Source organism: Nicotiana tomentosiformis, chromosome 3, assembly GCF_000390325.3.
Source record: "Nicotiana tomentosiformis chromosome 3, ASM39032v3, whole genome shotgun sequence".
Lineage (NCBI taxonomy): Eukaryota > Viridiplantae > Streptophyta > Magnoliopsida > Solanales > Solanaceae > Nicotiana > Nicotiana tomentosiformis.
This window is the reverse complement of record NC_090814.1, coordinates 24,024,307-24,036,810: the sequence shown is the minus strand read 5'-3', so window position 1 is coordinate 24,036,810 and position 12,504 is coordinate 24,024,307. Positions and strand designations below refer to the sequence as shown.

Genomic DNA, 12,504 nt, shown 5'->3' with positions numbered 1-12,504 from the left:
AGGCCAGAGGCAGTTACTTCAGATGCTGTGATTACAGATACTGTTTCAGTATGCAACAGAGATGCTTCAGTATTATTTGACCCTAGTTCCAATTCTTCATATGTATCATCTTAGTTTGCTCGTTATTTAGACATGCCCCATAATTCTTTAGTTATGTTTGTTAATATATCTATGCCGGTGGGTGATTCTATTATTGTGGACCGTGTATATCGGTCGTGTGTGGTGACTATTATGGGTTATGAGATGAGAGTAGATCTTTTACTACACATCATAGTTGAGTTTGACGTGATACTTGGCATGGATTGGTTGTCTCCGTGTCACACTATTCTAGATTGTCACACCAAGACCTTAATATTGCCAATGCCTGGGATGCCAAGGCTATAGTGGAGAGGTTCCTTGGATTATGTTCCTAGCAGAGTGATTTTGTACTTGAAGGCTCAACAGATGATTGATAAGGGATGTTATTGTGGATACTCCTACCATTGAGTCAGTTCCAGTAGTGAGAGACTTTCAAGATGTATTTTCAGCAGACCTGCGGGGCATGCCACCTGATAGGGACATTTATTTTGGTATTGACCTGGTGTCGGGCACTCAGCCCATCTCTATTCCTCCGTATCATATGGCACCAACAGAGTTAAAGGAATTGAAGGAACAACTTCAGGAGCTACTTGATAAGGGATTTATCATGCCAAGTGTGTCGCCTTAGGGTGCACCGGTTCTATTTGTGAGGAAGAAAAATAGTACTATACAGATGTGTATTGATTACAGGCAATAGAACAAGGTTAAAATTATGAACAAATCCCATCTACTGCGTATTGATGACTTATTTGACCAGCTTCAGGGTGCTAGAAAGTTTTAGAAGACTGATTTTAGGTCTGGGTATCATCAGCTGAAGATTCGGGATTCTGATATTTTGAAGACGGCGTTCAAGACTCGCTATGGTCATTACGAGTTTTTAGTAATATCATTTGGGCTGACCAATGCCCCAACAACATTTATGCATCTGATGAACAATGTATTCTAGCCATATCTTGATTCATTTGCCATTGTATTCATTGATGATATACTGATGTACTCACGCAGACATGAGGATCATGAGCAGCATATGAGGATTGTATTCCAGATGTTGAGGGAGAAGAAGCTATATGCTAAATTCTCCAAGTGTGAGTTTTAGCTTGATTCTGTGGCGTTCTTGGGCCACGTAGTGTCTTGTGAGGGGATCAAGGTAGATTCAGAGAAGATTGAGGCAGTTCAAAGTCGGCCTAGACCATCTTCAGCTACTGAGATTCACAGCTTTCTTGGCTTTTACAGGTTACTTGGGATCAGTTTCTACCGTTTGTAGAGTTTGCCTACAACAATAGCTACCAATCGAGTATTCAGTTGGCTTCTTATGAGGCCTTATATGGGAGGAGATATCGTTCCCTAGTTGGTTGGTTTGAGCTTGGGGGGGGGGTAGGTAGGTTGTTGGGCACTAATTTGGTACCTGATGCCTTAGAGAAGGAAAAGTTGATTCAGGATCAGCTCCGCACACCACAGTCTAGACAGAAGAGTTATGCTGATAGAAAGGTTCGTGATGTTGCATATATGGTGGGTGAGAAAGTTTTGCTTAGAGTTTTGCCCATGAAGGGTGTGATGAGGTCTCTGTATATTGGTCATTTTAAGGTGTTTGAGAGGATTGGAGAGGTATCTTACAAGCTTGCATTGCCACCTAGTCTATCGGGTGTTCACCGAGTGTTTCATATTTCTATGCTCCGAAAGTATTATGGTGATCTGTCACATGTTTTATATTTCAGCACGGTTCAGTTAGATGGGAATTTGACTTATGATGTGGAACTGATGGCCATTTGGATCGGCAGGTTTGGAAGTTGAGATCAAAGAATATAGCTTTAGTGAAGGTTTAGTAGAGAGGCTATCCAGTCGAGTAGGCTACTTGGGAGACTAAACGGAAGATGCAGAGCAGTTATCCACACCAATTTGAGACTCCAGGTATGATTCTAGACCCGTTCGAGGACGAACATTTGTGTAAGAGGGGGAGAATATAACGACCTAGCCGGTCGCTTTGCGTATTGTAGCCCTGTTACCTTATTTATTGCGTATGCTATGTTCATTTGTAGTTATGTGTTGCCGGGGCAGTTGGTTTGGTTCCTGGGATGTTTCAGAGTGAATTGGGATACTTAATTCCAAGGTTGGAAGCTGAAGTTGGAAAAGTTGATTAGAGTTTGACTTTTGTGTAAACATCTCCAGAATAGAGTTTTGATGGTTCTAATGGCTTCATATGGTGATTTTGGGCTTAGGCGTATATCCGGATGTTGATTTGGAGGTTAGTAGGTTGGTTTGAGGCTTTTTAGCGAAAGTTGGAACGTTGAAGGTTTTGGAAGGTTGAGAGGTTTGACCGAGAGTTGACTTTGTCGATATCGGGTTTGGATTTCGGTTCTGAGAGTTGGAATAGGCCCGTTGTGTCATTTGAGGCTAGTGTGCAAAATTTGAGGTCATTTAGAGTAGCTTTGATATAGTTCGGCATTGTTTCTAGAAGTGGAAAGTTCATTAGTTTCATTAGACTTGAATTTGGGTGCGATTCATGATTTTGATGTTGTTTAGTATGATTTGAGGCTTTGACTAAGTTCGTATCATATTTTAGGACGTGTTGGTATGTTTGGATGGGGTCTCGGGAGTGATTAGGATTGAAATCAGATTGAGATTTTAAGGAAATGCTGAAGCTTCAGGTCTGGTGTAACCGCACCTGCGTGGTTTTGATCGCATGTGCGAAGCCGCAGAAGCGGCCATTTGTGTGCATGTGAGAGATTTGGGAAGGAAGCCTAGGAGTGCAGGTACGGAGGTAATTTCGTAGAAGCGGATGCGCTTCTGCGCAAGAAGGTCTGCAGGAGCGAGGTTTGGCTGGAGGCAGGAAGGGCGCAAGTACGAGGTAGGTTCCGCATCTGAGAGACCGCATGTTCGGTCATTTGGGCGCAGAAGTGAGAATGTGCATATTAATGGGAAACCTCATATGTAGAGGATGGATCGCAAAAGCAGTGTCGCAGGTGCGATGTTTTGGACCGCATATGCGATTTAGCTGGGCAGAAATATAAATCAAAGGGTTTGACATTTTTGGAGTTGTGGAGTTCGGCTAAGGGCGATTTTAGAATAATTTTCACTATAATTGAAGAGGTAAGTAAAGATTCATCATTTGTATTGATAAATATTTTACTCATTGATTTTTACACCTACTTTATGTGTGTTTGAGGTGGAATTCGGGGATTTTGGATTATGTTATTGGAGAGTGAAATTTGAGGAGTTGAGGGTCGATATTTGGTTAGAATTGGATTATTTTTGTATGGTTGGACTCGTAATTGAATGGGTATTCAAAATTTATGAATTTTGTTGGCTTCCAAGGTGCGGGGCCCTGTTTGACTTTTTTATTTTGTTTAAAGATCTTAGCTTTATCATATGGATTGATTCCTATAGCTTGTATTGATTATATTAAATTATTTGTGACTTGATTCGAGTCGTTCGGAGGACGATACACGTGGGAAGGGATTTTTGGAGTATTGAGTTGCACGTTTTGAGGTAAGTAACATTTTTAAACTTGGAACTAAGGGTATATATCCTAGGAAAACATGCTACATGGGATGTGTTGGGGTGACGCACATGCTAGGTGACGGGTGTATGGGAGTGCACTGTGAAAATCATGATCTGGGCTAATTTTGGTACCGTGTTGATATCAAGTCTTGTTTTATCCATGTAATCCTTACTTGTTAGAGTAATTGAGTTGTGATTCATGTTAGAAATCATGTTTAGGCTGTGTGCTTATTAGGTTGAGATCTAATGAGGTTATTTATGTTTTTTTGAGTTATCTGCTTTAACTGTAATTATATACTCAGTCATGGTTCTTCATTTGCATATCATATCTTAGTCTATGTTTATCATACACTGTTACATCAAATGTTATCATTGTTTGGGCTGAGTGGTACGAGATTGTGAGCCCTTGAGACTTGAGAGATTGATGACAGAGGTGGGCCTGAGAGCCGTGTTGTGAGTGTTATTGTGGATCAGGCTGCACGTTGTAGCTTGCCATACTGGCTTTACTATTATTATTATTATTATTATACGGATCGGGCTGTACGCCGCAGCTAGCCTTATAGGCTTTGTTTAGCGCATGGGCAGGATTCTCCCTCTGGAGTCTGACATACTAGATGTGAGCGCAGGCGCAGTGATATATACACATGCTTTGGTGAGGCTCATTGATGCCAGGCATCTGTGCAATGTTGAATGATTGTGTGTGTGATGACTAGCATATCAGATAGACAGATTGGATATTCTGGGAGTGTGAGCACTTGGGAATATCTCCGTGAAATCATACATTTGACATGCATATTTGACATGTAGACATAGAGATGTACATTTCCTCATGCTAGATGTACTTGACATGTTCCTATTAGTGTTGGACCTTAATTGTTGAACTTAAAAGCATGTCTAAATTTATGTACCATGAACCAGTTGATTATGAAAATTTCTCTGAGTTATTTATTTTTATTGTCATTATTATACTTGTGTTGTCATTATATTGGACTCTAACTATTTTCTTCTAAGCTCGTCACTGCTTTCACCCCAAGATTAGTATTGTTACTTATTGATTACATGAGGTCAGTTGTACTACACTCTGCACTTCGTGTGTAGATCCAGGTACATCCGGACGTGGTGATTGCTAGATCCGTGCTAGTACCAAAGCTTGGAGATTTCAAGGTAGCTGCTATGGCGTCCGCAAAACTTGACTCTCTTTCCTTTTATTTCTTCAATATTCTTCTGTTACTCTGACATTTGTGCTAAGGATTTGGTTACGTTTTGATACTCAGTAGTACTCATTCACTCGTTGACACCAGATTTTGAGGTGGTTGTAGCGGTATTTCAGTTAATTGTGTCAAATATTTATGATATTTTCCGTTGTTGAGTTTATTAAACCATGTTTATTCAAATGTTAAGCTATTATGTGACTGTTGGCTTGCTTGGCAAGTGGTGTTAGGCGCCTTCGCGGCTCCGGTGGGAGTGGGTCGTGACAATCTTGAAACAAATTACATAATCGCACTCGGGGTGAATGGTTAATCGGATTTTGGATCGAATCTTGGGTTTTGACCAAGCAAGCCTGGGGTTGACTTTTGTTGACATTTTCCAATTTTATTAAAGATTGAATCTTTTTCACTTGTGGGTAGTTTCTAAAGCTTATCTTGAATTATTTGGACTATATTTGACTAGATTTGATTGATTTGGGGGCTAATTCTAAAGAACATGTCGTGGTTGAGTGTTGATTTGATTGCGGAAAGAGGTAAGTGTCGTAGTTAACCTTGACTTGAGGGAATTCTGACTTGATTGGATAATTTTCTATGTGATTTATGTGTGGGGACGGCGTATATACAAGGTGACGAGTGTATATACGTAGTCATGGGTTAACCATGCAGGTTGGGGTATTTATTACTATTTTCAATTATTTCTTGCCTTCATTTAACCTATGCTAATACTTGTTAAATGCTTGAATTATTACTTGCTTCTACTTGTTAAATTCATACCTTATCCCTTACATGCCTTAATTTCTAATTGTTTCCATGTATCCGTGCCCCTTATTTATTGTCTGCCTTTACTTGTTTTGTGATTTAGTGTGTTGTTAACTAGCTACTTTTCTTCGTTTTATGACTTTAATTGTGTAATTTCCCTTGTTGCGTTTTATTTGAGTTACGCCATAGTTGGTTGTAAATGTTCATTTATATTATTATTGTGTGGGATCGGGTTGCACGCCGCAACTAATGTTGGTATTACCATTTGGGACCGGATTGTACACAACAAGGGTAGTTGTATATTTATATTTTTGGATCGGGTTGCACGCTGCAACGGAAAAAATATGCTATTTAAATATTTGTGGATCGGGTTGCACACCGCAGCGGAGAAGACTTATATAACTATTTTGAGTTGTTGTTTTCCGTATCCGTATTGTATTGAGAAAATTGAGCTTTGGTGTTATTCTGGGGCTCTCTGTTATGTAATTTATGTTCCAGTCTCCATGTTATATTTGTTTTCTCTGTTTTGTTGCTATTTCATTATATTCGTACATGTTTTTAGTGAGTGTCTTGTTATAGCCTCGTCACTATCTCGTCGGAGTTAGGCTCGACACTTACATAGTACATGGGGTCAGTTGTACTTATGCTACACTTCTGTGCTTCTTGTGCAGATTTTGGTGTAGGTCCCAACAATAGTTAGTGGAGGTTTGATCGGATTAGCTGATCACAGAGACTTGAGAAATAATTGCATGGCATTCGCAATCCTGAAGTCCCATTTCTTATCTAGTTCTACTTTTTATTTTTATTTCAAACAGTTATATTTTCATTCAGACTTTGGTTGTAGAACTGTTAGAATGCTCATGTACACGTGATACCAGATTTCAAAATTTAATTAGTCAGCGTTTGGAGTTATTATATCTTCTTTTGAAACTCTACAACATTAATATTCGTTAAATTGCTTTCAAATTTTGTTTAAAATGATTAATTGTGTACTTATGTTGGCTTTCCTAACAAGTGGACGTTAGGCGCCATCACGACCACCCGATGGGGATTTCGGGTCATGACAGGAACTTAAAGAGAGAATCCTCTTGCAACCCAATGGGACTGGACTTGGATTCACAATGAATCCGAACCAGTATAAACATTTGGTGTCATTTACTTTATGCAAATTACTTTTGTATTTACTTTGCATCTATCTCACATCTAGATCTAGTCGACTAACTGGAAAATTAGTCAACTACTTAGTTATGAAAAGAACGGATAACAATTCACCCCCTCTTGTAATTTCAATTGGTATCAGAGTAAGTCTCATACCTTTACTCTTTTGCTTAACAACTAGTGAGAAAAGATCATATCAAACAAAGTAATTGTAGGGGCACTATTTCAAGAAGGGACATCTCTAGTAAGGACACCATATTTCATTGGACAACACTTTTCACATTGAAAAGTTCGCATGAAAATATATATAAAGACCTATGATGATAAAGTATAGCGTGTAATCAAAAAGGGATAATACCCAATTCCAGCAGCAAAGTCTGACAAGAAAACTGATGGACAAACATCTACCGATCCGGTATATATAGATGACTACTCTGATGAACAAATGGTAGTAATCCAAGTCAATGCTGAGGCATAATATCTTCTATACAATGCCATAAGAGGAAAAGAATACGAGAAGATCTCAAGCTGTGATACGACCAAAGAAATGTGAAAGTTACCTATGAAGGAACGATCAAAGTAAAGGAAACAAGGATAAACTGTTGATCCATGATTATGAACTCTTTCAAATGAAAGAGGTGAATCCATTGAAGAAATATTTGCTCGATTCAGCAATATCATTGGGGTTCTGAAATCTTTTAGCAGGCCATACTCTAGTGAACAAGTTCAAAATATTCTAGGAAGTCTGCCCACTACATGGCAAATAAAAAGTAGTTGTCCTCGAATCTCAAGACTTGGACAAACTAAAGTATGATGAGTTACGTGGATACCTCAAAAACAAAAACATCTGCTTTCAAAACCTCGATTGAAGGATCTGAGGACGATAACGACGATGAAGCATAGGCTTTGGGAGAAAAAATTGCTATGTTCTCAAGAAATATGAATGGAGTGATGAGAAGATATAGAAATATCAAAAAAGGAAGAATGTCTTCCAGAAGAACTAGACAATACAATGAACAAGACAAAGGTTATAGGTGAAGGTGTTTCTGGAGCAAAAACGAAACTGAAAGCTTTGCCCAAAAATATTATCAAATCTATAATCGTCAAGGGAAGGAATCCTAACACAAGGAGTAAGAGAAAAGTAGCTCTAGAAGAGATGATGAGGCAAACAAAAGGAGGAGGTAAGACAAGCGAAAATTCAGGTTGCGCAATAAACTTGGTGTAGATCCCATAGATCTTGAGGCTGAAGAAGAGGAAGACGAACAAGAGGTTCCTCTGAAGAAAAAAAGGAAGGTCAGTTCATATGATACTTCCTAAAAGAAGAAGTAAGTGAAAAAGAAAACAACTCCTAAGAAGAAGAAATAGATGAATCTTGATGAGCCAAAATCAAGCTAGAGAAATAAAAGAAAAACTGAGAAGAAGGTGTCAACTATGGGGAAATAAAGGTGGTTTAGTTTGCAAATGAATCCGAAGAGCAAGGTAATTGACCCTGAAGTTGTTATGTATGAACTTTTGGAGAAGTTAGACTTCCAGGAATGGACACACTAGTTCTTTCGCCCACCTCCTATGGTAGGGGAAGATGAAGTCTTGGATATTCTATATTAACTTCACTCTGGTGGATGAAACTACTATGACCACAACAGTGAAGGGTCTTGACCTGGTTTTCGGTGCTACTACTTTGGAAGAAAATTTGAAGGTTCCTGTTGAAGTGTTTGAAACCTATGTCAAAGGAGAATGCCCAAACGTTAGAGAGAAAGAGGATGATAAGCACTTGACTGTCAAGTAATCATAGAGGAGAGAGAGTAAGAAAGCACGAAAAGTGTCTAAGAGTGAGATGAGGGAAATTTACAAACTGTTTTTTAAGTTTGTGAACAAGTGTGTGCTTCCCAGATATCAGAGAAGACATGAGGCTACTTACATGGATTTAGCAGTGATGGAAGTTCTCGATCAAAACAAGCCACTGAATCTACCTTCCATGATGATCAAGCATATGTCTATGATGGCTGATCCTCTGAAGGAGGCACATGCTTGCCTTATGGGTTCTTGCTCTATGTGGTGTTTGAAAACTGCTAGGTTCATGTAACTTCTGAAAGAAAGGAACTAACAAGGACATGTTTGATATAGATGAGTGTGAATTTTTTCATTGTGAATAATGTCTTCCAAGAAAAACTTTTCCACAAAGCAACAGTCTGATTTCTTAGATGCTCAATAACTTGAAAAATCTTGAGAAAGAAAAAAAGAAACTCAACAAGGAGATTGAATTGTTGATGGTTGAGCTAGCCTCTTCTACAAAGGAGAACAAGAAATTTGAAGGAAGAGATGTGAAGGGAACAAATAGCTGCTAATGCTCTCTTTGACAAGCTTCTGGAGCCTGTGTAGAAGCAACCCTCTTCCGATTAATGAACTTGGTCCTTAGTCCCTCCTAGCCCAGTTCAAACCTAGTCAAGCTTTGCATTGAATTTCTAACTTTTTGTACTCTACAGGTTTGATCTTTCTTTTTGTGGAATTTTAATTAGGTTTTTGTATGTTTTTTTTTGGTTCGCGCCTAAAAAGGCTTAATATGGTGTATCAATTAAAATTTTATATTTTTGGTTTGAAAAATATTTAAGATGGCTAATATCCTTAGAATAATTATTTGACCTCTTGACTTATGTACATTAATGTTGTAGTCCAAGTGGCCATGATGCTTAATCTTCACTTTTGCCTCTAATAACTGATGCTTTAGTTTTCGATGATGCCAAAAGGGAGGAGTTAAGGAGGTGCACATAATGCTAATCAATAAACCTGATTCTTGCTTAAAATTGATCTATTTTGGGTTGACTGTTTGACTTTGTTCAAAGGGTTTATGCAAAAAAGTGCAAATAATCAATGGTTCTCCTGCTCGAAGAATGTGTTCATACCACAATAGTAGTTGAAGAAAAGGCTAAAGGTGAGCTCGGGGAAGGAAGAAAATGAATTTCGAAATACCGAAAAGGAGGAACAATTCCTTTTCTGTCTTTTTATATCCGTAGTGGAATAAGCCTTGGCATCAACGTCTTTCTATGAGGAAGAGTCGAAATAGAATCAACTTAAATTCGGGACCGCTATTCGAAATCATAGTGAAATACTGGATTTCTTATCCCATGCCTGCGACGGGGGAAGTTAACAGTACCCGACGACATTCAGGGATGGATGTAGTCTATCGGGCGTTGTAGTGGAACTTTGGTTTTATTTAGCGAGGAACCGTTTCACTCGGCGTCGAATGACCAAGCTAAAAGCTTTAGGCATCTTTTGAGCATGTTCAGCTTCCAAAATTCTTGGAGTCCTACTCTACTACATAATCACAGAAAGAAAATTGTTGTTGTTGTTGTTGTTGTTGTTGTTTTTGTTATTGTTGTTGTTGTTGTTGTAGGGCTTAAGGTACTAGAGTGTACAATCCCTTTGGTTATTGAATTATAACCTAAAAACTGCTCTTGTTGTACAATAAAGATTGAGAAAAATCCTACATGGATAGGTCGTGATTTTTACTTCCCTTTAGCAAAGAAGTTTTTCATGTAAAATTACTTGTATTCTTTAATTTCTACACTTTACTTTCTGTTTGGTTCCAAAATATACGGATTAAACGGCGAAAATCGGGCAAGATCGATAAAAATTTCCCTTCCCTTCTCATGTCTAGACGCATTCTAATTAATTGTTTTTCACAAGTATCTACTTATTTTATTATGATGTCAATGTTAATGATTATATTTTGTAATTTATATTTTCTCTTTATCAGCACATTGCAATAGGGAAGAATCCTCCCTAACAAAGTTTACATCATTGCAATGTACAGTCAGTATCATTCATTTAAGCATTTTTCCTATAAAAGTTGATCTAATTAAGTGGGTGTTAAGCTGACTTTTATAAGAAGATTAGAGCCAATAGGAGTAGCTAAACGCCATTTAAACATAAAACATTTCAATTTAGATGGCTGATCGTAATGGGATTGTCTGTCCATTTCAATCAGGAGTTAATCACCGGATAACCCTCATTTTTGTGGTTTCTTATAACTATTATATATAACGTAATTAACCCTCCACCTGCATTTTTTGCGGAGATGTTTTATTGGGCATAAAATTTAAGAATAACGAGAGATTTTTAACACGTGGTCTTAAATATCTAATTGAAATTTATGTACTTATAAAATTTTGTGATTGAGGATAAATGAGAAGTTTGAAGTTACATGTTGAATATGACATTTAATAAAGCAAGATCTTAAAAAAAAAAAAAAAAAAAAAAAAAAACAGTACCTGCATTAGACCCTTGACACAATCAGTGGTGAGTTTGACCTCAAGATTAGGATCCTCAGCTTGCTGCAGCAAAACATCCACCATGTCTCTTGGCACAAAATTCTTCTCTCCCCTATTAGCCTTGTGATCATCTAGCACAAAATTATGAAATTTGTCGAAGTTCCTATGCAACTCCTTCATTTGCTTGACATAACCCTGCAAATCCAAGAAAGCAAGCCAAGGTATCCAGTCCCCAATATTGATCACACCATTAAGCAAAAACCACTTATCAAGCATATCCTGCAATTTTTCCAAAGTTACCATTGAACGTTGACCAGGTGACTCGCTAAAATATTTCCCACTCAATACTGTTCTACTTATACTTGTAAGAGTGTACCGAGTTAAATGGTCTCTAAGAAGAATTGGCTTCCCCGAGAGAGCAAAAAGGCGTGAAATCAAATTATGCCTTTCCTCTATGCGAATGTACTCAAACGAATCCAAACGTTTAGGATTGAAAATCTCGTTGAGATAGATCCTCCTTGCTTGTCTCCAAAAGGGTCCATAACGTGCCCATGTCATGTCGCAATAATTATAAGCAGTGTATTTACCAGCAGCAAGCTCAGGGCGAGAAGCCCAAATGGCATCATTTGTTTTCAAGAATTCTCTTGCCATATCTGGGGAGGATGCAATAAGGACATTGCGCAAACCGAACTTTAGTAACATTAAATCTCCGTATCTTTTTGCAAGTTCGTGAAGGGATCTGTGAGGGGTGGAACCAAGAAGATGTATATTGCCAGCAATAGGCCATGGTTTTGGACCTGGTGGAAGATTTTGTTTACGACGAGGACTATGGAGAAACTTTGAGAGAAGAACTAATGTAAGAAGGCCTGCTAATGCTAAAACTACCCAGGAATTCTCCATGTCTTGGTGGTGGAGATGTGTCTATCGACTTGGTATTTTTATGCAGGCTGAAGGGGTAGGCGAGTAAGGTCAACGCTTTGGGGGCCTCGTTTTCTAATAATTATTACTGGAGTAGTAGTAAATGTATAGATTGCCTTTTACTTTTTTAAACGATACTAAATACTCTATCCGTTCCAATTTAGATGAGTTAGTTTGATTTGACATAAAATTTAAGAAAACAAAATTAAAATTTGTGACTTAAGGGATAAAAACTTTGTGGGGTCATGATATTTGTGTGGTTATAAAAACTTCTTATTAAGGATAAAATGAAGAGTTTAAAGTTGAATTATTTCTAAATTTAAAAACATGTCATTTATTTTTGAACAGACTAAAAAAGAAAGTATTTCATCTAATTTGAAACGGAGAAAGTCCTCCAAGTAGGTTGTTTTGTCAATACAAGGTTTGAAGTGCATTGAACAAAATAAATTGTATGTTTTTTTTCAATTATTTTTAAGCATTGCAATTAACAAGCAAATTGAAGCAATGAAAACGTGTTTTGGCATCAACTTATAAACTTCAAGAATTATATTTTATTTTCTTTGTTTTTAATCTAAACTCTGTTTTCTTATATTATTTTACTTTATATATTATGAGAA

The 12,504-nt window shown here is 37.8% G+C and overlaps 1 protein-coding gene across 1 annotated transcript in view; it reads right to left on the bottom strand.

The window, feature by feature from the left end:
- The window catches only part of LOC104096972 (trimethyltridecatetraene synthase-like), a 32,286-nt gene extending 20,341 nt beyond the window's left edge, over nucleotides 1-11,945 (bottom strand). The window contains exon 1 of the mRNA XM_070196785.1: nucleotides 10,970-11,945. Coding sequence (XP_070052886.1) covers nucleotides 10,970-11,869 — 900 coding nt within the window. The 5' untranslated portion in view covers nucleotides 11,870-11,945. The remainder of the gene's footprint in view (nucleotides 1-10,969) is intronic.
- Nucleotides 11,946-12,504: the final 559 nt, after the last annotated feature.